General features: G+C 44.3%; 1 protein-coding gene across 2 annotated transcripts in view; it reads left to right on the forward strand.

Annotated features, from left to right (window-relative positions):
* Positions 1-717: 717 nt before the first annotated feature.
* The window catches only part of LRP8 (LDL receptor related protein 8), a 181,537-nt gene continuing 162,329 nt past the window's right edge, over positions 718-19,925 (forward strand). For both annotated transcript variants that reach the window (XM_033152096.1, XM_033152095.1), the window contains exons 1-2: positions 718-870; positions 1,719-1,838. In XM_033152096.1, the coding sequence (XP_033007987.1) occupies positions 801-870; positions 1,719-1,838 (190 nt within the window). In that variant the 5' untranslated portion in view covers positions 718-800. The remainder of the gene's footprint in view (positions 871-1,718; positions 1,839-19,925) is intronic.

A 19,925-nucleotide genomic window follows, 5' to 3' on the forward strand; every position in this document is an offset into this window, starting at 1 on the left:
AGAACATATTTGCATAATTTTGCATACTTTTTATTGTTAAAACCATTGCATTGGTTGCCAGTTCATTCCCAATTCACCTTCCTGGATGTTAAGATCAGCAGAGGGAGCCCTCAAACATGGGGGGGGGCGTGGCCCGGGACAGTGCATTCCTTCCGCAGAGAAGCAGCCTGGCACTTTCACTCTGGAGCAGCTGCAACACCCCACCTTTCTTTCGTTGCAGAACCCAAGCGGCGTGCACGTGGTTCCCAGGTGTAGTCCCCCATCCAGGCTCCGAGCAGGCCAAGCTGGCTTAGCTTCCGTGCTGCTGGCCTCTCCGATCACCCCGTGGGCGAAGTCCTGCTCGTTCTCTCCCCGGGCCTCCCGCTTTTAGTAAAGAAACACGGTGGGTTGCCTCCAGGAATCCTGCCGGAAGCGAGCAAGATGAAAGAGCGGTGGTGGAAACCGCCAACAGCTGCCTTGCGCACCCCACTGCTCGCTCCGCAGGCTGCCAACCCCTAGAGGGGCGAAAGAGTAGCTAGACGGCTTGCAGGGGACTGGCTGTAGGGCTGGCCCCGCTTGCCGGCCGCCCACGTGGTGCCGCCTCCCGGTCGCCGGCGGGCGCGCGGGCGGGCCTGCCCAGGTCTGGCTCGCTCGCTGAAATCCCGCCCAGTCGGGAGCGTCACTCGCTCGGGCTGAAATGCACACACGCGGGAGGAGGAAGCAGCCGCCCGCAGTTCGCGCTCGGCTGGCGAAGGCAGAGCGCCGGGCTGCATGCGAGAGCCAGCCGCGCAGGGGCCCATAGCCGCCGAGGAGGGGACGCCATGTGCCGGCCAGCTCTGACCAGGCTGCTGCTCTTCCACCTGCTGCTCATCAAGCTGCACATCGCCAAAGGTGGGTGGGCGGCGCGGGCGGCGTGTAGCGTAGCCGAGAGACCGGGCGAGCGCCAGGCGCGCGCTGGCTGCCCCCAAACTCCTGGCCGACCCTCGGCGTGGCGGGTGGGACCCGGAGGCCACCCCGGAGGTGCATGTGCGCGCAAACGGGCAAGGCACACAGAGCCACTGATATCCCGGTGCAAACTGCTGCAGGGGATAATCGCTTTAAGCCAAAGCGGGGGAGGGGGGGACACACCTCTCACCTGGGGACACCTTTTCCAGGGGACATCCTTCCTATTTAGCTGTGGTCCCATCAGAGCACCGTTGCCATTTGGCATCGGTCGTTACCCCCCCCCCCACTGGGCTAATACAATGTGCCTTCAGGAATTGGGCTGACGAAATTAGCTCTCATCAACCCACATCCCTTTTTGAAACATTGCCGCGGGTGAGGCTGGTGTTTTAGAAAGAAACAGCGGGGGCTCCCGCACCTTCTCCCACTTGGCTTGGAATGACCCTTTGTTGTTGTTGTTGCTGCTGCTGCTGCTGCTGTTGTCATCCCGCCTGAGCCATGCCTGCCTTCTGTCCCCGAGTGCGATCCGTGCCGCCTCCCCAAAATGGGCACGCGCCGGGTGGGGGGTGGGGGAGAAGGAGCATTGTTTCCCGGCGGAGATGCTTCCTTGTATGCAGATAGGGCTTTGTGCGCTTTTCTGCGCCTTCTCGCGGAGAACGTGGCCTAGAACGCTCCGGGCTTGCTTGCCGTTTGCAAGCGGGCCGTGGAAGGGATGGCTGGGGAACGGGAGGGAGGGAGGGGGCTCCCCTCTCCACCCACCACCCGCTAAACTCCGGGCGTCCCTTTGCCGCTTGCAGGCTCCGCCAAGGAGTGCGAAGAGGACCAGTTCCAGTGCCGGAATGAACGGTGCATCCCTTCCATTTGGAAATGCGACGAGGATGACGATTGCTCAGATAATAGTGACGAGGCAGATTGCCGTAAGTATCAGGCGTGGGGAGACGATTAGCCCCCTTTCAAATCCTCTCTTGCGACCGGGAAGACAGCTGGCTGGGGGGGGGGAATATGGTGTGTGTGTGTGTGTAGGGGGGGGGGGAAGCAATCGGCTCCTGTTCTGCCAGGGTGTCTGCAGGGTGGGGGTGGGAGATGAAGGCGCGACCCCGTTCGGTTTCGCCTGCCCTGGTCTCCCCGGTGGGCAGAATGGCTAGGGCAATGCTCTGCGTGCATCTCCCGAGAGACGTGTGTCATCAGCGGATTGACCCCGGTTGCAGGAAGGGAGTGGATTTCAGTTTATATATCCTAGGTGAGACGTGGGCGTTTGTGTCCGAAGGGAAGGATTACCGGTACATGCAGTTGTGTGCCTCCCAGCCTTGAGCGAAGCCGCGCTGGGCTTCATGGTTCCTTCTTAAGAAGCTCAAAATATCAGTTGGCTCTCTTCACTTTGGCAAAAATGGTCCCGTGCGAGAGAAATGCCGTTTCAAAGTTTCGTGGCACTGTGTAAGATTACACCCTCTTCCAGTTTATGAATGAAATTGCCTCTTGTGCCGGCGACTTTTTGATTGGCTGCCGGGTAAACGCCAGATAGGTCACATGGTACCGGATCCCTTATAGGAATGGCGTTGTGTGTGGAAGAGTTCTGGACACACACTGAACCAGCCTCACCTTCGCTCTGCCCCTGGAAGGCTACACCTCACTGTCATTGGTTTAGGCTAAGAGGACATGGTGGTGTGTGGAGCCAGCCTGACGATCTAAATTTATGCACTCAAAGCCGTTTAGTATTGCATAGTCATGATGAATCCTTTAGGGTAAGGGATGATTAAGCTCTTTAACAGCAAGTGGCAATGCAGGTGATGATTCATTCTAGTAGTTTCAGAAATACAAAGCTTTCTCTTAGTGTCCGACAGTTTTCTCAACTATGCTGGGGAAATGGCTTTTATTGTTTTATTTGTTTTAGGTTTTATTTGTGTGTGTGTTTTTAAATATCAGTTACTTCCCCAGTTGCTCAACTTACTTTCAGGCTTATCTTGCGTTCCAGGAAACAAAATTTTGAAGTTGTTTTATGGAAGCAGTTATATATTATTGTGATCTGGAGTGAACATTATTGTATTTGGACTGCATTTCTTGCATTTTAGGTGCTCATCTTCTAAGTAAACCTTTTCTCTGGGTTTTAAAAAAAGAGTGGTATGTTTATTGTGTGCAGAAAAATGGATAGAGTTTGATCATGTTTTACCTGACTAGCTGTCCAGGTAAAACATGATCAAACTCTAGGCAGCTAATGAAGTAAGATCTTGAATAAAATGTTAGAAATTTATTGTGCATCAGGGGCTCCAAAAAGAAAGAATGTTACCTTCTTCCTTTTATATCCATCTGGTGAAGCAGCAGCAAACCAGAAATTTGAGTCACATCCACACCATCCTATTTAAAGCGGATGGCTTTACCCAGGAAATCCAGGGAATTGCAGTTTGCTCCCCACAGAGCTACAATTCCCAGCACCCTTAACAAACTACAGTTTCCAGGATTCTTTGAGGGAAGCCACATGCTTTAAATAGGTGGTGTGGGTCCATAAGTGCTCCCTTCTCTCCATCTTTGTAAAAATCCCGTGGTTTGTTTGGCAAGTTAGGCTGAAAGTTAGTGATTGGCTTATGGTCACCCAGTGAAATTATGGCTTAGTACTGCACTGCATTGTCAGCAATACATGTGTCAGGGTGCTTTACTGAGTAATTATGCTAAGTAAGCTTGATGAGCTGTTGATTCATGCTAACTATTATGAATGGCAAAGGAGCATGAGATAAATGACAGATGAAGGAGAACATTATGCCTTTTGTGTTGAAGTCCTGCTTAATCTTCTGAGCAGTGGTAAAGTTTCCTATTTGATGGTGGAGCTAAAATACTAAATGTGTGTGCCTGAAGACTCATGTTCTAGTTGTTTAGGGAAATTGCTATTGAATGAATGAATGCTGCATTTGTAATTTATGAAGTCCTCAGTGCTGTTTCCATGAATCGTAATAGCTTATTCTGTGGAATAAGTTGATAGCAGGCACTGGGGAAATGGTTAGTTGTGCTACTTATGCCATGCTTTTGCTTTGGTTATCTCTTATTGCTGAATAATTTCACAATCTTTATCCCTGGCTAATGTTCAAGGCTTAGTTTTTGCAAAGAGAAGATGAGGTGGTACGCCCATGTCAAGATGATTGATTTTTTAATTTCTATACTGCTTAATATATTTAAAATACCTCTGAATGGTGTACAAAAAACTGAAGCAACAACAGACAATTTAAACAAAATGTTACAAAAATACATTGTTATATATAAAAATGTTACATTAATACAAACTTACTCGTATATATAAATCAATATCGGTTCATTTTCCTTCTGACACAGCCTCTCAGCCCTGGCTTCTCACCCATGGTCCAAACAAACTCAGCTCACCCACAAAGGTCTCGCAGGAAAAGTTCCTGAAAAAGTTACCATCACTCTAGTCCAGGGGTCCCCAAACTAAGGCCTGGGGGCCAGATGCAGCCCAATCGTCTTCTAAATCTGGCCCGCGGATGGTCCAGGAATCGGCGTGTTTTTACATGAGTAGAATGTGTGCTTTTCTTTAAAATGCATCTCTGGGTTATTTTGGGGGCATAGGAATTTGTTCATATTTTTTTCCAAAATATAGTCTGGCCCCCCACAAGGTCTGAGGGACAGTGGACCGGCCCCCTGCTGAAAAAGTTTGCTGACCCCTGCCCTACTCTCTCGCTGTGGCTGGTACTTCCTCAGTCTGTCCACAGCTGTGTCCCTTTCAGCTGCACTCTCCACACCCAGTTCCAGCAGGTTTCTTGGATTTCCCGGGGGTTCAAAGGATGGGGAAATGACCGTCCGCTGCCCTTGTTGTTTTGTGACTGTATCATTTGGAGGTCTGTTTTCAGGAAGAATATAACAGACAAGATTGCTTTCTATGTCTAGGACAGCATTTACCAGACTTGGGTCTCCAGCTGTTTCTTGGACTACAACTTCCATCATCCCTGATCACTGGTTCTACTAGCCAGGGATGATGGGAGTTGTAGTACAACAAACAGCTGGATACCCAAGTTTGGGAAACGCTTGTCTAGGAGGACCAGAACTGGAGCAAAGCTTCCAGATCTACACAGACACTTTCTATTTTTTTGCTTCTTCCTCTTTTTTTATTAAGTTCAGCAAGCAGGTAAAAGTTAATTGGCACCTCAGTAATAAACTGTAAATTGCTATGGAGAAGGTAATTCTCACCCCCAAGCAGCTTCAAAAACGTATACTGCTTAGGGGCAAGCCATAAGTGAGCATTTTCACCCTAGATTTTGACTGCTTCAAAAAACATGAAATGTTTATTTTTGTTCAGGCTGTTACTTCTGCAAATAATCGGCTTATAAAATAAATTAGGCCTTGTAGGCGTAATGGTCTAAATATCTCCCAGTTTCAAAAAGAATGTGGTATATTTACAATGGCAATAATGAGCAAATTATTCTGTATCTTGCTCTGGGGAGGGGAAAAAGTGGTGTGGGAAGTTGGCGGTACTTGCTGTGCTTCTTGAAAGCATCCTGGTTTGAACAGGCTCTTGGTGTTCCTGCACTCCTTCTTCCTGTCTGTCCCATTGCTTGTCTTACGTCAAAGGCATGCTAGATTTAAGAGAGTCCGTTCATCAGCCAACCACAAGAAGGTGTTTCTTAGGATATTTTGCTGCTTCTGCAATATCCCTGCCTGACCTGTGGTAAGAGCCTGAGGTCTGCGGTTTGGGTTATAAAGACACTGCTGGATTTTCATCGGCTGTTGGGGTGTATTGTAGAAGAATACATGATTGAAATAGGGAAGGGTGATCTCTCGATGGAAAAAAATTCTTTTGTGGAATTTGGTAGCTTTAAAGGTAAAGGGACCCCTGACCATTAGGTCCAGTCGTGTCCAACTCTGGGATTGCGGCGCTCATCTCGCGTTACTGACCGAGGGAGTCGGCGTACAGCTTCCAGGTCATGTGGCCAGCATGAATAAGCCGCTTCTGGCGAACCAGAGCAGCGCACGGAAATGCCGTTTATCTTCCTGCCGGAGTGGTACCTATTTATCTACTTGCACTTTAACGTGCTTTCGAACTGCTAGGTGGGCAGGAGCTGGGACTGAGCAATGGGAGCTCACCCCATCGCGGGGATTCAAACTGCTGACCTTCTGATCAGCAAGCCCTAGGCTCTGTGGTTTAACCCACAGCGCCACCTGTGTCCCTTGGTAGCTTTAATGGAACAGAAATACTTTGTGCATTCCTGAAAAATTCATTGGGAATGGGATGATACATCCCTGCTTTTGGCCACTAGTCCTTCTTCCAGCTAAATACTGCTGAGAACATTTCTCTCCCTCTTCTCCCTTTTGAATACGGTGGGGAGAATTTGATAAGAAGGCCAAAACAAAACAGATAAGCGTGCATATTTGTCTGTTTGTAGCAGTATTTAGTTACAAAATTATACACAATGAGGGTTCCCACCACAATAAGACAAACAACAACCAGTCCAAGAATTTAATAAAAATGTATTTTAAATTCTCATAGTTGCAGTGCCCCATACAGACTATGAATAACCATGCCAATTACTAAGGAGTATCAGTAAGACTCCATTCTGACTAGATGTCTTCTTTATCAAGTCCTATTTCATGGGCATGTTTGCAGTTGTAAGCAGCAGTGCCACAACTTCATACAACACAGCACAAGTTTCACTAAAAAGTCCAGGCCTTCTATTTTCATAAGCTGAGATGTTTACCTATGATATAAGATTCAGTGTCCATGGGCAAAAGCTGGTTGTAGACAAAGTACTCTTGTTGTGGAATGCATGGTATTTTATACATTTGAGTTGCAGAGATGAATAGGCTAGGGTGGGGGACTTGGGCTAGTTATTTCAACAAAAATGAGTCACTTATTGCACGTTCTTCCTTCAGCACACCTTGGAGCTGTGAAAAGGATGTGATAACCGTACCCACTATCCAGAGATCTGGAGCAAATTGCTTTCAATGGGGCTGCAAATGTTTCTAAGAGTCAGAGACATAAAACAGTGGAACAGTCTCTGAAGCAGTTCTGGGAGCAAAGGCATAGTTAAATGTAGATCTCTGAATAATAAATGTAGATCTCTGAATAATACCTTCTGAATTCTGTTCTGATACCTTAGCTCTGGCCTACTGGTAGTTGGCCAGGTAAAATTTGCTAGCATTTCTACCCTGCATAATAGTTGGACTGCTTGTGAAGAATCCCAGGAATGGCACAAGTAGAGAGAGGAGGTGGTGGCATTGTATCATATCACTCTTCTTTGGGATAACTGGGATAACTCTTGGCTGGAGTTTGTATTAGCAAGATAATTGCTGTGTCTTGGTTTTGGGGAAGAATCATCACCTGGGGCAGTGTATGTTCATATTACAGTACATCGTGTGGGTTACCTTGTCTGCAATAGTCATCTTCTGCTTTGTAGGTGCCTCTTGCAATGAACAGACTTACCTTGTCAGCCAGATAGTATCTAGAGCAAGGCCTCATTAGCAGAGCTTAATGTACTTTGTATGCCTTCTCTCTGGGCTGCGTCCTGGGTTGTTAAAAGTGCTGAATGTATTGGTGTCGGTACAGATGGGCCTTTGACAATTTAATGATGGAGATGATTTTGAGCAAGAGGCACTGCTAATGCCACATACTGTGTTTCTCTTTGATTGGAGGCTTAGTGTTGTACATCTGATTTGGCCAAATGAAAAGAGTACAAGACAAGTCCTGTTGGATTAAATCAGCCTGCCCCAATCTTCTGCCCTCCAGATGTTTTGGACTACAACTAGCTGATTAGAGTTGTAGTCCAAAAACATTTGGTTGGGGGAAGGCTGGATTAGACCAAACTCTATCCAGTCCATAATTCTGTTCTAAGCAGTGGGCCTTTAGAAGCTTCTAGGATGCTTAGAAGCTGCTTGTAAAGGCAACAGCCCTTTCAGGTTTGTTATTACCATCTGGTATTCACCAATATGCAGTTCTTCTATGGACATTCTCTTGCCCAGAACGTCATCCCTCTGTTTGGTTACTGTAATTAGTACTGGTTATGCTTTATTGTGACTGGTCCTTTGATTCCACAAGTGATAAGATATAGCACTGTTGGCAACCATTTGCAGCCTCCAAAAGGCCCTAATCACTGCTAATGCCATCTCCCAGTGACGCTAACTCAGGAACACAATCATTACCACCATTTGTGGATGCATAAAATAACTGTTTTGAGCTTTTGTATGACCAATACAAGAGAAATAGCATGGGTTCTACATACGTATTTGGCATAAATATTGTGTTGCTTCTTGGTGATACTGTTTTCTGCATCCCCACCAACATGTTTTGAGACTGTGATTTAAAAAGCCCAGTGATGCATGAAAGATATATTGATTTACAAAAATATCGCCTATCAGTACACATTTTGGGCAATCTAGATCTCCTTCACCAGACTACCTTCTTTATCATGTAGCTACAAGCCTTGGCGGGTGGCGCTGTGGGTTAAGCCACTGAGCCTAGGGCTTGCTGATCAGAAGGTCGGCGGTTCGAACCCCTGTGACGGGGTGAGCTCCTGTTGCTCGGTCCCAGCTCCTGCCCACCTAGCAGTTTGAAAGCACGTCAAAGTGCAAGTAGATAAATAGGTACCACTCCAGCGGGAAGGTAAATGGTGTTTCCGTGCGCTGCTCTGGTTTGCCAGATGCGGCTTAGTCATGCTGGCCACATGACCTGGAAGCTGTACGCCGGCTCCCTTTGCCAGTAATGCAAGATGAGTGCTGCAACCCCAGAGTCGGACACGACTGGACACTTACCCTTACAAGCCTTGGAGTGATAGCAACTGGATAGCTTGGATTGTGTTTGGACTCTGGGTGTCCTTGTGAGTTAATTAATCTTCTGTCCGCTCCGCATTGTTTGCACAGCCACAACCATAATGTCTGTCTGGCTCTGGAATAGAGGAAAGGGTAAATTCAAGGCTAGCAAAGGGCTGAGTGGATACACCGTCAGAATGTACACTATAAAACTGCTCGTTTTATGGAAGATGATGGCTATAAGCTGCAATTGGCAAGTTGCAACAAGAATATTTCAATAACTGAAAAAAGATCACAATAAAGAAAAATTGATTGATTGTTGATTGTGTTGTAGATCACAGAGTTAGCAGTGTCTTCAAGCTGAAATGCTTCCATTAATTGGATGTTTTCGGTACCTTAGTACAGGTTATGAAATACGTCCTGCTTTAACTTTTCAAAGGGTGGGGGAAGTATAGGAGAAACAGATATGAATTGCAGATATGATTTGGACCTTAAAGCCTCAAGTGGCTGGTTATCAACCAAATTCATCAGAAGAGAAGGCATGAATAAACACTGTGGAAGTGTTAGAAATAATGAATTATGTTCAGTGTGATCTTGCCTTAAAAGGACATGTCACTGCTTTCTCTCCTTTTTTCTTTGTAAATACTTAAATTTACAACCCTTTAAATTTTCAGTAGAATTCCTCCCACTCCTTTTGGAGACTGGCAAATATTGATTCCTTTATTTCTTTGTGTTAGGACAAAAGGCAGGCTGGCTTCATTTGGTTTGCCTCTCTTTTAGATCACCTCCCTCATTAGGGATGTTGGCAGGAGTGCAACAGGCCAGTTGGCATGAGCATCAGGGGCCAATTTTACCCATGGTGTAACTCCAAAAAGAGAGAGTTTTTTTGGGAAGGAGAAAACATTCTTTCTTAGCTAATGGTCAACTGGCTCATAGTTGCACACAAAGGCAGCTGTGTTGGCCCATTAAAAAAAAATCCAAAATCAATAGTCGAGCAACACCTCTGTTGGGCCAACCAAGTTGTCACAAAATAGTGTGCAAGCTTTCAAGTCCTCTAGGACTCTCGGTTAGTCAACAAAGTAGGGTCATTGGGTGGGGTGGGTGGGGTGGGGGAAGTGGACTGATATTGAAGCCATGAAGTGGTATTCAACTCAGAGTAGACCTCCTGAAATTAATGAACATGATTAAGTTAGGCGCATTCATTTTAGTAGGCCTGAAACCTTGAGTCTGCATCTGGCCACAATCTCAAGAAGGAATGTTAGAAAAGCTGGTAGATATGCCAAGGAGGCTCCATTAAGCAGCATGCATGTTTCAAAGGCTGGTTACTACACCCATATAAAATCCAGCTGTTATTAGGATTACTAGTATCCTTATTTTCACTTGGTTTCAGTTTCCTAGCAATTGATTGAAGGGAAGTTACGTATTGCCTTCTCTCAAAAATCGTATTGGGAATCTTGCTACTTTTGAGGCTGATGGTTAGTGAGTTTTGTTCTTGATTTCAGATTTGCATTTATGAAAAAAGTGACATAAGAGGGGTTTGACCAACTTTATGAGCTATAGAAGAGCATAGCCCACTTCTTAGTTTGTTACGTTCTAAGAATCCTCTGATTTTGCTTAGAAATGCATGTTCTTGAATGTTGCAGGTAAAAGATAAAAAACAAAATGGCAATTTTGTTATACCACCTTACAAATGAAGAACACTGAGATGTTACCGGTATTTGCATTTTGGTCATATTATTTTTCCAAGTTACTCATGGTGGTGTATTTCTCTTCCAGCAAAGTTTGCTAGGACATGTTTGTAAACGTGTGGAACTTCTATCAAGTGACTTTACTGTCCTTAAAAAAAAAGTTTGTGGAAAGCCAGACCAACGATAAGCTTCTTCAGCTGAAACGACAGTAGTAGTAGTAGTAGTATGATGGTGGTCAAATGTGCCAGTTGGAAACTGAAGGAAGGAAATTATCCTGGCTTGCTTAAGGGAATGGCCAAGGAATCCTTACTCATCCTTAGGAAGTGGGAGTCCTTACCCCTGTTCATTCCTTGTAATTCGCTCCCCACAGGAGCGTCGCTAGGGGGGGGCGGGGGCCGCCCCAGGTTCCAGGGGAGGGGGGTGACTTTCAGCATGCCCACCCCACAACTCATAAGTTGCTCAGTGCAGCAGCTGGCTTACACAACACACACTTTGCTTTTTCCTTCCTGCTGGGAAGAGCCACAGAAGCACTGCTCTGCCCAGCCAGGGCTCCACCCAGCAGCCTGGCACATTTCACCAGGGCACTGCCCTCTCAGGGGGCACAAAGGTGCCATCTTCAAGGGGTGACATTTGGCACCTCCACCTAGAGCCTCAAGCACAAGCTAGAGCAAATCCAGTATCTTTGGGCTTAGGAGTTACCACAGCACTGCAAAAGCCTTAGCTGTACTTGCTTTACTCAGTCCACCTGGACCTGGGGTACCATCCGCCCACACCCCTTCAAGTCATAGTGAGCGTTTTGCATTCCCCCACAATGCTTTGCGGCACCAAATGTCTGTAACTTTACTTGTAACTCCCTTGGAATGTAACAAGTTAGAATAAAGTTCTAAATAAATAGTTTTGGGGAATAATTAAAGTGAAGACATTGCTTACGGAACATCTTTAGCTTAGTTTTTGTGCTGAAGGCTTGCATTGCTACTTGCTTAAACATTACAAATGCTAGTATGTTTGAGCTGATATCCTAATTGTTTGTGCCCTGGAAAGAGAAAGACATCTTGAATTCTTGTGTGTTTGTCCCTTGGTACCAACATCTGTTTCCTCCCTTTGGGAGAAATCCCAGTTTTATGCTACACACTTGGGAAGATATATAAAATGACGAGCCTGATCTTTTAGAGAATAATCGGTTTCATGTTAAGTTCATGAATATTTACATAAATTCAAGTACAGGAAGAGAAAGTTTTGATATAATTAATGCAAATTTCTCTTGAGCTGGTTAAAAAGAGGTCTGCCAGGAATAAAAACAGCTTAAGTAGTTTAGTAAATACATGCTGGAAACCACTACCCTGTGGCATGGAACTTATAAATATTGCTCAGAGTGAAGGAATATTTTACAAGGATTCCAAAGTCTGCTTCATGTAAGATGCATTTTCTACCTGAAAGTCACATCTATCTCAGAAGCAGCATGTGATGATACAGGGTGGTGTCAGTAAAAAAGAGTGCTGGAGTTGGACTGGGAAAACCTGGGTTCAAAGCCCTGCCCAGTCATGAAGCTTGCTGGGTGAACTTCATATAGGATTGTTGTGTGAACCGAATCTTAGAGGCAGATGACTGGCTTTTATATAGTTTGGGGCTTGCAATCATGCCATTGTATTGAGTCCCATATTTCAAGGCAAATTGGCCCCTCTGAAAGTTGGTTTTTGAAAGTTTGTTCCCTTGACTTCTTTCAAAATATGTGTGGGAACCATTGTGTTAATTCCTTGCTGGCCATGCCATTGAGAACGACTTTGAAGGCCATATTTTGAATGCTTCTGTGCATTACCTGGCAAAGATAACTGCTCTCTACCCTCCCCTTAGAATCAAGTCCTTTATTTGTCTGTTGCTCTGGGAGATTGCAATCTTAGGGGGTTTCTTCTGCCTGAGCTGTGTACGGTCATTATACCAGCTGCTGGGCTGGCTGATTGTGCTAGGATTAATTATTGTTAAAAGCTCCTGGCTTTGCTGGGCCAATTCCTACCAGATGTGACACCACTCAGCCTACTCCAAAGAATAGTCAAATGTCATAAGCTCAGGTCCTGTGTGAGCATCCGTTGTCTGCCCTCCCAATAATAGACTATTGCACATGGCTTACTGGAGATGGAAAAAAACCGCAGCTTGAGCCCATGTCTGTTTGAAAGAGAAGGCCCAAGATAAGATCATTTCTCATGCTCAGCAGAGAAATAGTGGATGCTGACACATTTTACTGACAGGTGCAGAGAATGAAATATGCATTGCTGTTAATGCTTAACAGGGAGAGGGCCATAGCCCTGTGGGCATGCATCGAATGCAGAAGGTCTCAGGGAACACACTGGTTAAGAAGACTCATGCAGAGAGCAGGATTGAAGTCTCTGATCATCAGCTGGTGAGCAGAGAGGTCAGTCCTGCTCAGTAGCTCCCCATCACCTCTATGGGTCAGCTCTGACAGCTGGGTGGCCCTGCCAGATAAAGATCTGGCCCACAAGGCAAAAAAGGTTTCCTACCCCAAAAGTAAACAGTGCTGAGCTGGCTGGACCTGATTTCAGTGTATGAATACAGACTATTCAGCTTCCTATATGCATATTCTGTCCTTAGTCCACTGCTTGGCTTTTTGTAAGTGATGTCCTTCTACATAATTTATTTATTTTTTAAAATGACTGTCAGTTTTCTATTACTTCATAGTCGATTTGCTCTGTTACTCTTTAGCTTGTTTAGTACAGTAGAATTTTTTTTCACTGAGTAAACTAAGACTAGCAGAAACAGCTTTAGTCTGATGAGCTGCATGCTCTTCAATGGGTTTTCAGCTGAGACCGAAAATAGTGACTCGCCAAAGGCAAAATCATAAATGCATAGGATATCTTTGCTGAGACCGGAGCGTGCTATCCGCTGGAGTGCACTGGCTCTTTGTTCAAATTTTCTGCCTGAGTGACCTCTTCCATACCTATCCAGTGTCTCCTTTTAACTCCCAGCTGTGATTTGCTATATTTATCCTGTGGTCTTATTCTGTATGTATGTCGCTAGTGGTTTCTCGTTTTCAACTCATCTGGAGAAGAGCAGAGCTCTTTCCTCATGGAAATGTTAGATAATGGTTCATGCTCTGAAATGGGTTCCGGCTCATAATAAAAATCTGTTGCTCTTTTAAGGTGCCCCAAAGCTCTCTTGTCATGGGAAGCTCTATAGTTGCGGTTACTACTAAGTCCAGATTTTTTTAAAAGGAGGTATAGAACTTGGATGCAAAACTAGAGCAATTTCCAACAGTGTTCTCCTCAATGTGGTTGAATAAAGATTCATAATTTTTGTATTGAAGTGAGGAAAGCTCATATTTGCCCTCTACAGGCTTAGAGGCTAGTTCAGCTAAGCAATATTACCTTCATTGCTTCTGCATCACCTGGTTTTGGGGCTCCCAACATGGCACCAGCTGCTTTTACCTTAATGCAAAAAGAGAAGAAGAAATAATGAATTTCCTTCAAAGTTATGTCTTCCTAAAGTTTTCTTTCTGGAGCATGCCTTCACTATTCAGGGATCAGACCATCTCTTTGGGAATCCATGGTTTCTTCCTCTTGCAGATCAGAGACCACCAACTGGATTCAGTTGCAAAGGACATACAGCTAAAACTTAAGAATTCTGAGCCTAAGAATTTGTTTTGAGTATTGGAACTGAGCTATATGCTCAGAGTCCTTACACATGAAAACCCACTTTCTTTAGTTCAGTTGTATAATTTGGGTGGTGGGGGTGGAGAAAGCCATTTTGTTTTTGCCATTGTTGAACAGTTTGGAGTCAGATATTTTTACTGATGTACTTCAGATCACTGAGAGATCTCCTGGTGGATCCAGATCTACCTTCTGTTCACCGCTGCTTTAGTCGAAACCGTCACTGTAATAGCACCTGTGCAATAGGCACTCACCTCATTCATAGCTAGCCATGGCTTCTTCCTTCTTCTCCCATTTATCACTGTCCTATTGTTGTAATGCTAAACTGGAAATGAGGAGGGAGAGGCTGCTCAAGAAAGAGTGCCAGCAAGCGCAGGCATTGTTTAACCTGTGCTACCTGTGGTTATTTTGCTAGACTCCTATCTGGACTAGTGGAGACTGTACCATGGACAAGGCTGTGGGGTTTGCAGGTGCTGGATACCCTGAAACAGTGCAGCCGGCACTTGAAACTTCAAAGAACTTTGTGTGGAAGCTGCCTAACTGTGTGCCTGGCATGCCAAGCACAAAAAATTGAAAACTTCTATCTAGCAACTGCTATATTTAAACCCCCTTATTTGTTTTTGTAAATGCTGCACCTCTGTCTGTGGTAATGGCAATTAGCATACAAATTAGTCCTGTTGTTAATGAGAGTCTCTTCCACCGGTGCTGCAGTGCATCTTTTGTAGACAAGTTTTCCTAATGAGCCAACAAGTTCAAGCAGAGGCTATGGAAAACCCCCAGTCAGGATCTTATTTGGCTGCCCAAAATTGCTTGCTTTATTATTGCTAAGTGTTGGGGGTTACACCTTGGGTCAAAGACTGAAGATGTAGGTACACAGACTTGATTCAAGCATCACTGCTAATTGGCTATGACTTTGCTAATATCAAACCAACCAGGAAAATGGTGGGGCATACTCGTGAGTTAGGGAAGGGCTAATGTCAAGGCTGTTCCTAAGGGGTGCAGGGCCCAGGGAAATTAGTACTGCTCCCCCATCCCCATATCCCCAGTTACCTCTCTCTTTCTCTTCATTGTTTTTATGAAATATTTCTCTGAAATAGTTGTGAGGTTGGAATGGCAAGTGATGATGCAGGCAAAAAATGGCCGTGTCCTTTAGTAATCTTATCAAGGCCTTATTGTGAGTTGAAGGTTAGTTGAAAGGGCCCATACATTGCAGTCTTGCTGATCTATGTGGACACAGATGTAAGCACAACTGGAAATAATCAGTGGGTCATGCTCCAATACTTCTCAGGCTGTTGCTGCAAAGTATATACTGAAATGCTCAGTTCATTGTAATTGCTGTAAATCTGAAGCATAAAGTTCACGTTGGGGCATCTCTGGTTTAAAGCAAAATGTTTGCTATTGCATTGATGGCTTAGATCAGTAGCTTAATACTGTTGGTTGGATTCTTTATGAATTTTCGGAATATACTGACCTTAGTTGACTTCCTTACTGTTTGGCATAAAGCACAGTTTTCACAACTTCTGCTCATCGAGAAAAAAAAGCTGGGATAGGGGTTAAGTAGGGGAGTTGTATGACAGGACGGGTCTGTGGTGGATGCTATCGGGAATTAAGACCGTGATCTGAACAGGGCTGTTTATGCTTACTGTATACGCTGTTGAAGCTCTCCGATTGCCTGTTGGAGATTATCAGTCCGCTAGTCCACTGAGTAATTTGGCAGTAAGGTAGGCAACCTGGATTGACAGGTGAGTTTGAAGAGAGAGGTTCCAACAAGGCAGAAATAATAGAATGGAACTTCAGTTTGGTGTTTATGACTTAAAGCATCAAAAGACTGTCTAGCTTAATCTGAAGTGATTGTTCAGTTGCAGTTCAACTCAGTGCTGTGAGGTTCAGTACACTATAGTTATCTACCTAATAAATAAAACATACTGTATTTTGGGCTGTGGTTACTTTCTTTATAAAGTTACACTTACTGTAATTTTTGTTGTTGTTTCTGTCTGTCTTCCCTTGCATCAATATTCAGTGTGACTACGTGCCCAGCGCTGGATTCACTGAGGCTGCTAACTTCATTATGTAGTAGCAAACATGCCCCTTGACCAAGAATGCTGTGGGTCATGCCTAAGCCACTGAACCATATGTAACATTTGTTGAAGTTTTATGGGATGTAGGCCAGCCCAAAGAGCTGAGGTCTCTGTGACCCTGGAATCTGCCAAGTGTTGAATGGCGCAGAAGAAACTGCAATCTAGGGAGCAGTTATTGGACTAGGCATCCTATGTAGGAGACATTTCTACAGATTCTGACTTGGGGGGAGTTGGAGAAGTGCACATCTGCTGGTTGATGCTTCTCATCGATTCAGCTTTTAACTTGTAAAGGAAGAATTTTTACAGTGAGGTTATTTTTTCTTTTTCTTTTTTTTTTGCTTGGAAGTCTATTCCCGGGGTTATAAAAATAAGAGTAATTGATCCCAAAGAAAGTAGAATAAGAGAAATTCGTTTTATTGTATTGCCACTTGCTGTGTACATTTCATTCATCATTTTGTCTATGAAAGGCTTTTGTATCCCAAGACTTCTGAGTTGGGCCTGTTTGGCATCTAATTAGCATAGCCTGCTCTAGCCTCCTGCTTTCTTTGTTCTAAAGAGCTCAAAATTTATCCCTCTTGCAGCTTTGCATCCATTTACAGCTGCCAGGGAGCACTTGATTTTGGATAAGCTAATTTGGTCCTGAATTGTCACACCAAAAAGTATCGTGACTACTGCCCAAGACCAATTAAGTATCTGTTTTATACTTAAGGGATGAATGTGTGTGTCATTATGACATCTGTTCAGTGCAACTCCATATCCAGAGAGTGGTTTGCTAATTTGGACATAATGTTGGTACACTAATGTGCTGGTCTCTCTCAGTAATCTGTATTTCCATTAACGTTTGAGAGTCCATCATCCAAAAGTCTGTTAAGAGTTCTTTCTAGTTTAAGTCCATATCACCATTTGTTTTTTCTCCTTTCCTGTTTTTAAAAATTCATTTCCTAAAAAGCTTGAACTCCTTTGACATTTCTAATACTAACTTTCCTGCAAATATTATTTTTGCCTCTGTAAAATCAGGGCTAATTAGGTTCCTGGAACAGATGTTCTGGAAGCCTGCACTGCAATGCAGTCTAATGTTTCTAGCTACAGAGACACCCTCCTGGGTATTTTGGCTCCCCCACCCACCAAGATTTAGCAGGGTTGCAGCCTTGTAAACAAACAGGCTTACCCATATAGCAACATTTAAAAAGGTGGTTGTGTATGTTAAAGTTCTTTTGAAACAAGGCCAAGAAGCATCTGTTGGGTTGTGCATTTTAGGGACTGTGGTTTGTTAAATGTTTGGCGCAGTTGCAAGGATCACACAGACTTCGTTTTGGTGCCTTTTTGTGATCTGGGATTTGCTTGATGGTAGGAGGCAAGGATCTCTATGATTTGCACTCTCCTCCTCTCACTTTAACATGAAAATAATTTGCACCCTCTGTGCACCCCGGGAGGCAGGAATTCCACCACTATTAAATCTGCATTCTAATATGCTTTGGGTTGGCTACTGTGGAAATGTAAAAACAAAGGGAGATATAAATAGCATAGCATTGAAACGGATTTGGAGAAATATGGTGATTTGTGGACATCCCTTCTGGTATCATTACAAAATTCCTCCCCCTTTTGTATAGCTCATTTGCCTTTTAGATATCTTATTTGTTCATGTATACATTTAACAATTCATAACCACATGGTATAATATTTATTTTGCATATAAGTTCTATGTGTGCGTGAACACACACATGCACAGGATCTTGGTTATTTATTATTTCAGAGCAACATAGAATAGATCAAGCAGAATTGTGATGCAGAATGTTAATAATTTATCTGGTGGGAGGATAACCCCACTGGGATTATATCGCTTGAGATGGCAGACTGGAATTGCTGTGATTGATAGCTCCTCTTCACCACAAACCCTTGTTTTTGGAAAAGTAGCCTTTTGAAGAGAATGTGCTTGCTTACTAATTTATTTATGAAAATATTCATATACCCTGTTTCATTAAAAATATAAAAGCAGTTTAGAACAAAAAAATAAAATAAAATATACTGTATAGTTAAAACCAAATAAAAAAAGTTAAAAGTAGACATCCGGTAACCATTGTGAAAAAAATTATTCTTAGCCCAGCCTTTACTCTGATTGCACCATGTGGCTCCCCTCACCTGAATTCTGAGGGTGTCTATCTGAACTGCATGCATTTTCCTGGATATGTATATTGACTACAGTTGCATATAATGCAGAACCATGGGCACCACTACCAAGAAGGCGCTCGGAGCTGAATCTCAGTGTCCAGGCTGAACGATGAGGGTGGAGATGCTTTACTGAATTCGAGTTTCAGTCTGACGACTCTTGAGAACCTACCACTTCTTAGAAGAGTGTACTGATACACTGGGAAAGTAGTCATCACTGCTGTGCTTCCTGTCACATTCCTCTCTAGGTCATGTTGCTCAAATTTCTCCTCTGTCTTCTGTGGGGTACAATAAATGTAACACCCTGCTGGATTTAGCATACTGTGGGTGGATGGTTAGGAATCAGATCTTCTAGAAATGGAATGAGATGTGCAGTGGTGACAGCTTGTTTTGCTGCATCATCAGTAGTAATGAAGACACACACACACACACACACACACCAGTTGTAATATAGTAACTGATATTGAGATCTCAGTCTGCTTTTGTTAAAGCCATGTTCATCTCTATTCTGATCCAGCAGGCTTCTGAGCGTGGTCTGAATGATACTTGGTTCCTATTGTGTCCAGGTATTAATCATGAAGAAAAGATGATTCAGGGAGTTTGCAGTTCCTTCTTGGGTTTTTCTCAGGAGAGTCTTTGTAACGAAGCATGTCTGCAAATGCGTGACTGTTTCACAAGGCAGGGTTTTCCCTCTTCCTTCCCCCTCCCCCAGGAAAGGGAAAGAAAAACCTTGTGATCATACTTTTTCTTACACAGATCAAACAGTATTGTGGTGCAGAAAATCAACATTTTCTATGGTGGAATATCTTGGAATAATTAGGTCACATACAAGTTATCATACTGTGTCAACAACTTTCTAGTCAGGAATCTGCTTCCCCAGTCCTCTACAAAGTCTCTCTGAGGACACTGGGAAATATCTTGGACTTGATCAGAGGTCTTACTACTGTAGAATCTCATTTAAAATAAAGCAGGAGTAGAATCTGTTTAATTTAAGTCCACCCAGACAACTTGGTACCAGGTTGTTTGGGATTCTATAAAATGACCTTGCTTCCACGCTCTGTGCTACCCTCTGCCCCCCTGGCATCCACAAATTGACATGGGGAAACGCTGAGCACTGCCACACCTGCTCCCGCTCTTACTGCATCTTCACAGATGTTGTTGTTGTTCAGTCGTTCAGTCGTGTCCGACTCTTCGTGACCCCATGGACCAGACCAGGCCAGGCATGCCTATCCTTCACTGCCTCTCGCAGTTTGGCCAAACTCATGTTAGTAGCTTCGAGAACACTGTCCAACCATCTCATCCTCTGTCGTCCCCTTCTCCTTGTGCCCTCCATCTTTGCCAACATCAGGGTCTTTTCTAGGGAGTCTTCTCTTCTCATGAGGTGGCCAAAGTACTGGAGCCTCAACTTCAGGATCTGTCCTTCTAGTGAGCACTCAGGGCTGATTTCTTTGAGGATGGATAGGTTTGATCTTCTTGCAGTCCATGGGACTCTCAAGAGTCTCCTCCAGCACCATAATTCAAAAGCATCAATTCTTTGGCGATCAGCCTTCTTTATGGTCCAGCTCTCACTTCCGTACATTACTACTGGGAAAACCATAGCTTTAACTATACGGACCTTTGTCGGCAAGGTGATGTCTTTGCTTTTTAAGATGCTGTCTAGGTTTGTCATTGCT

Source organism: Lacerta agilis, chromosome 6, assembly GCF_009819535.1.
Source record: "Lacerta agilis isolate rLacAgi1 chromosome 6, rLacAgi1.pri, whole genome shotgun sequence".
NCBI classification, from domain to species: domain Eukaryota; kingdom Metazoa; phylum Chordata; class Lepidosauria; order Squamata; family Lacertidae; genus Lacerta; species Lacerta agilis.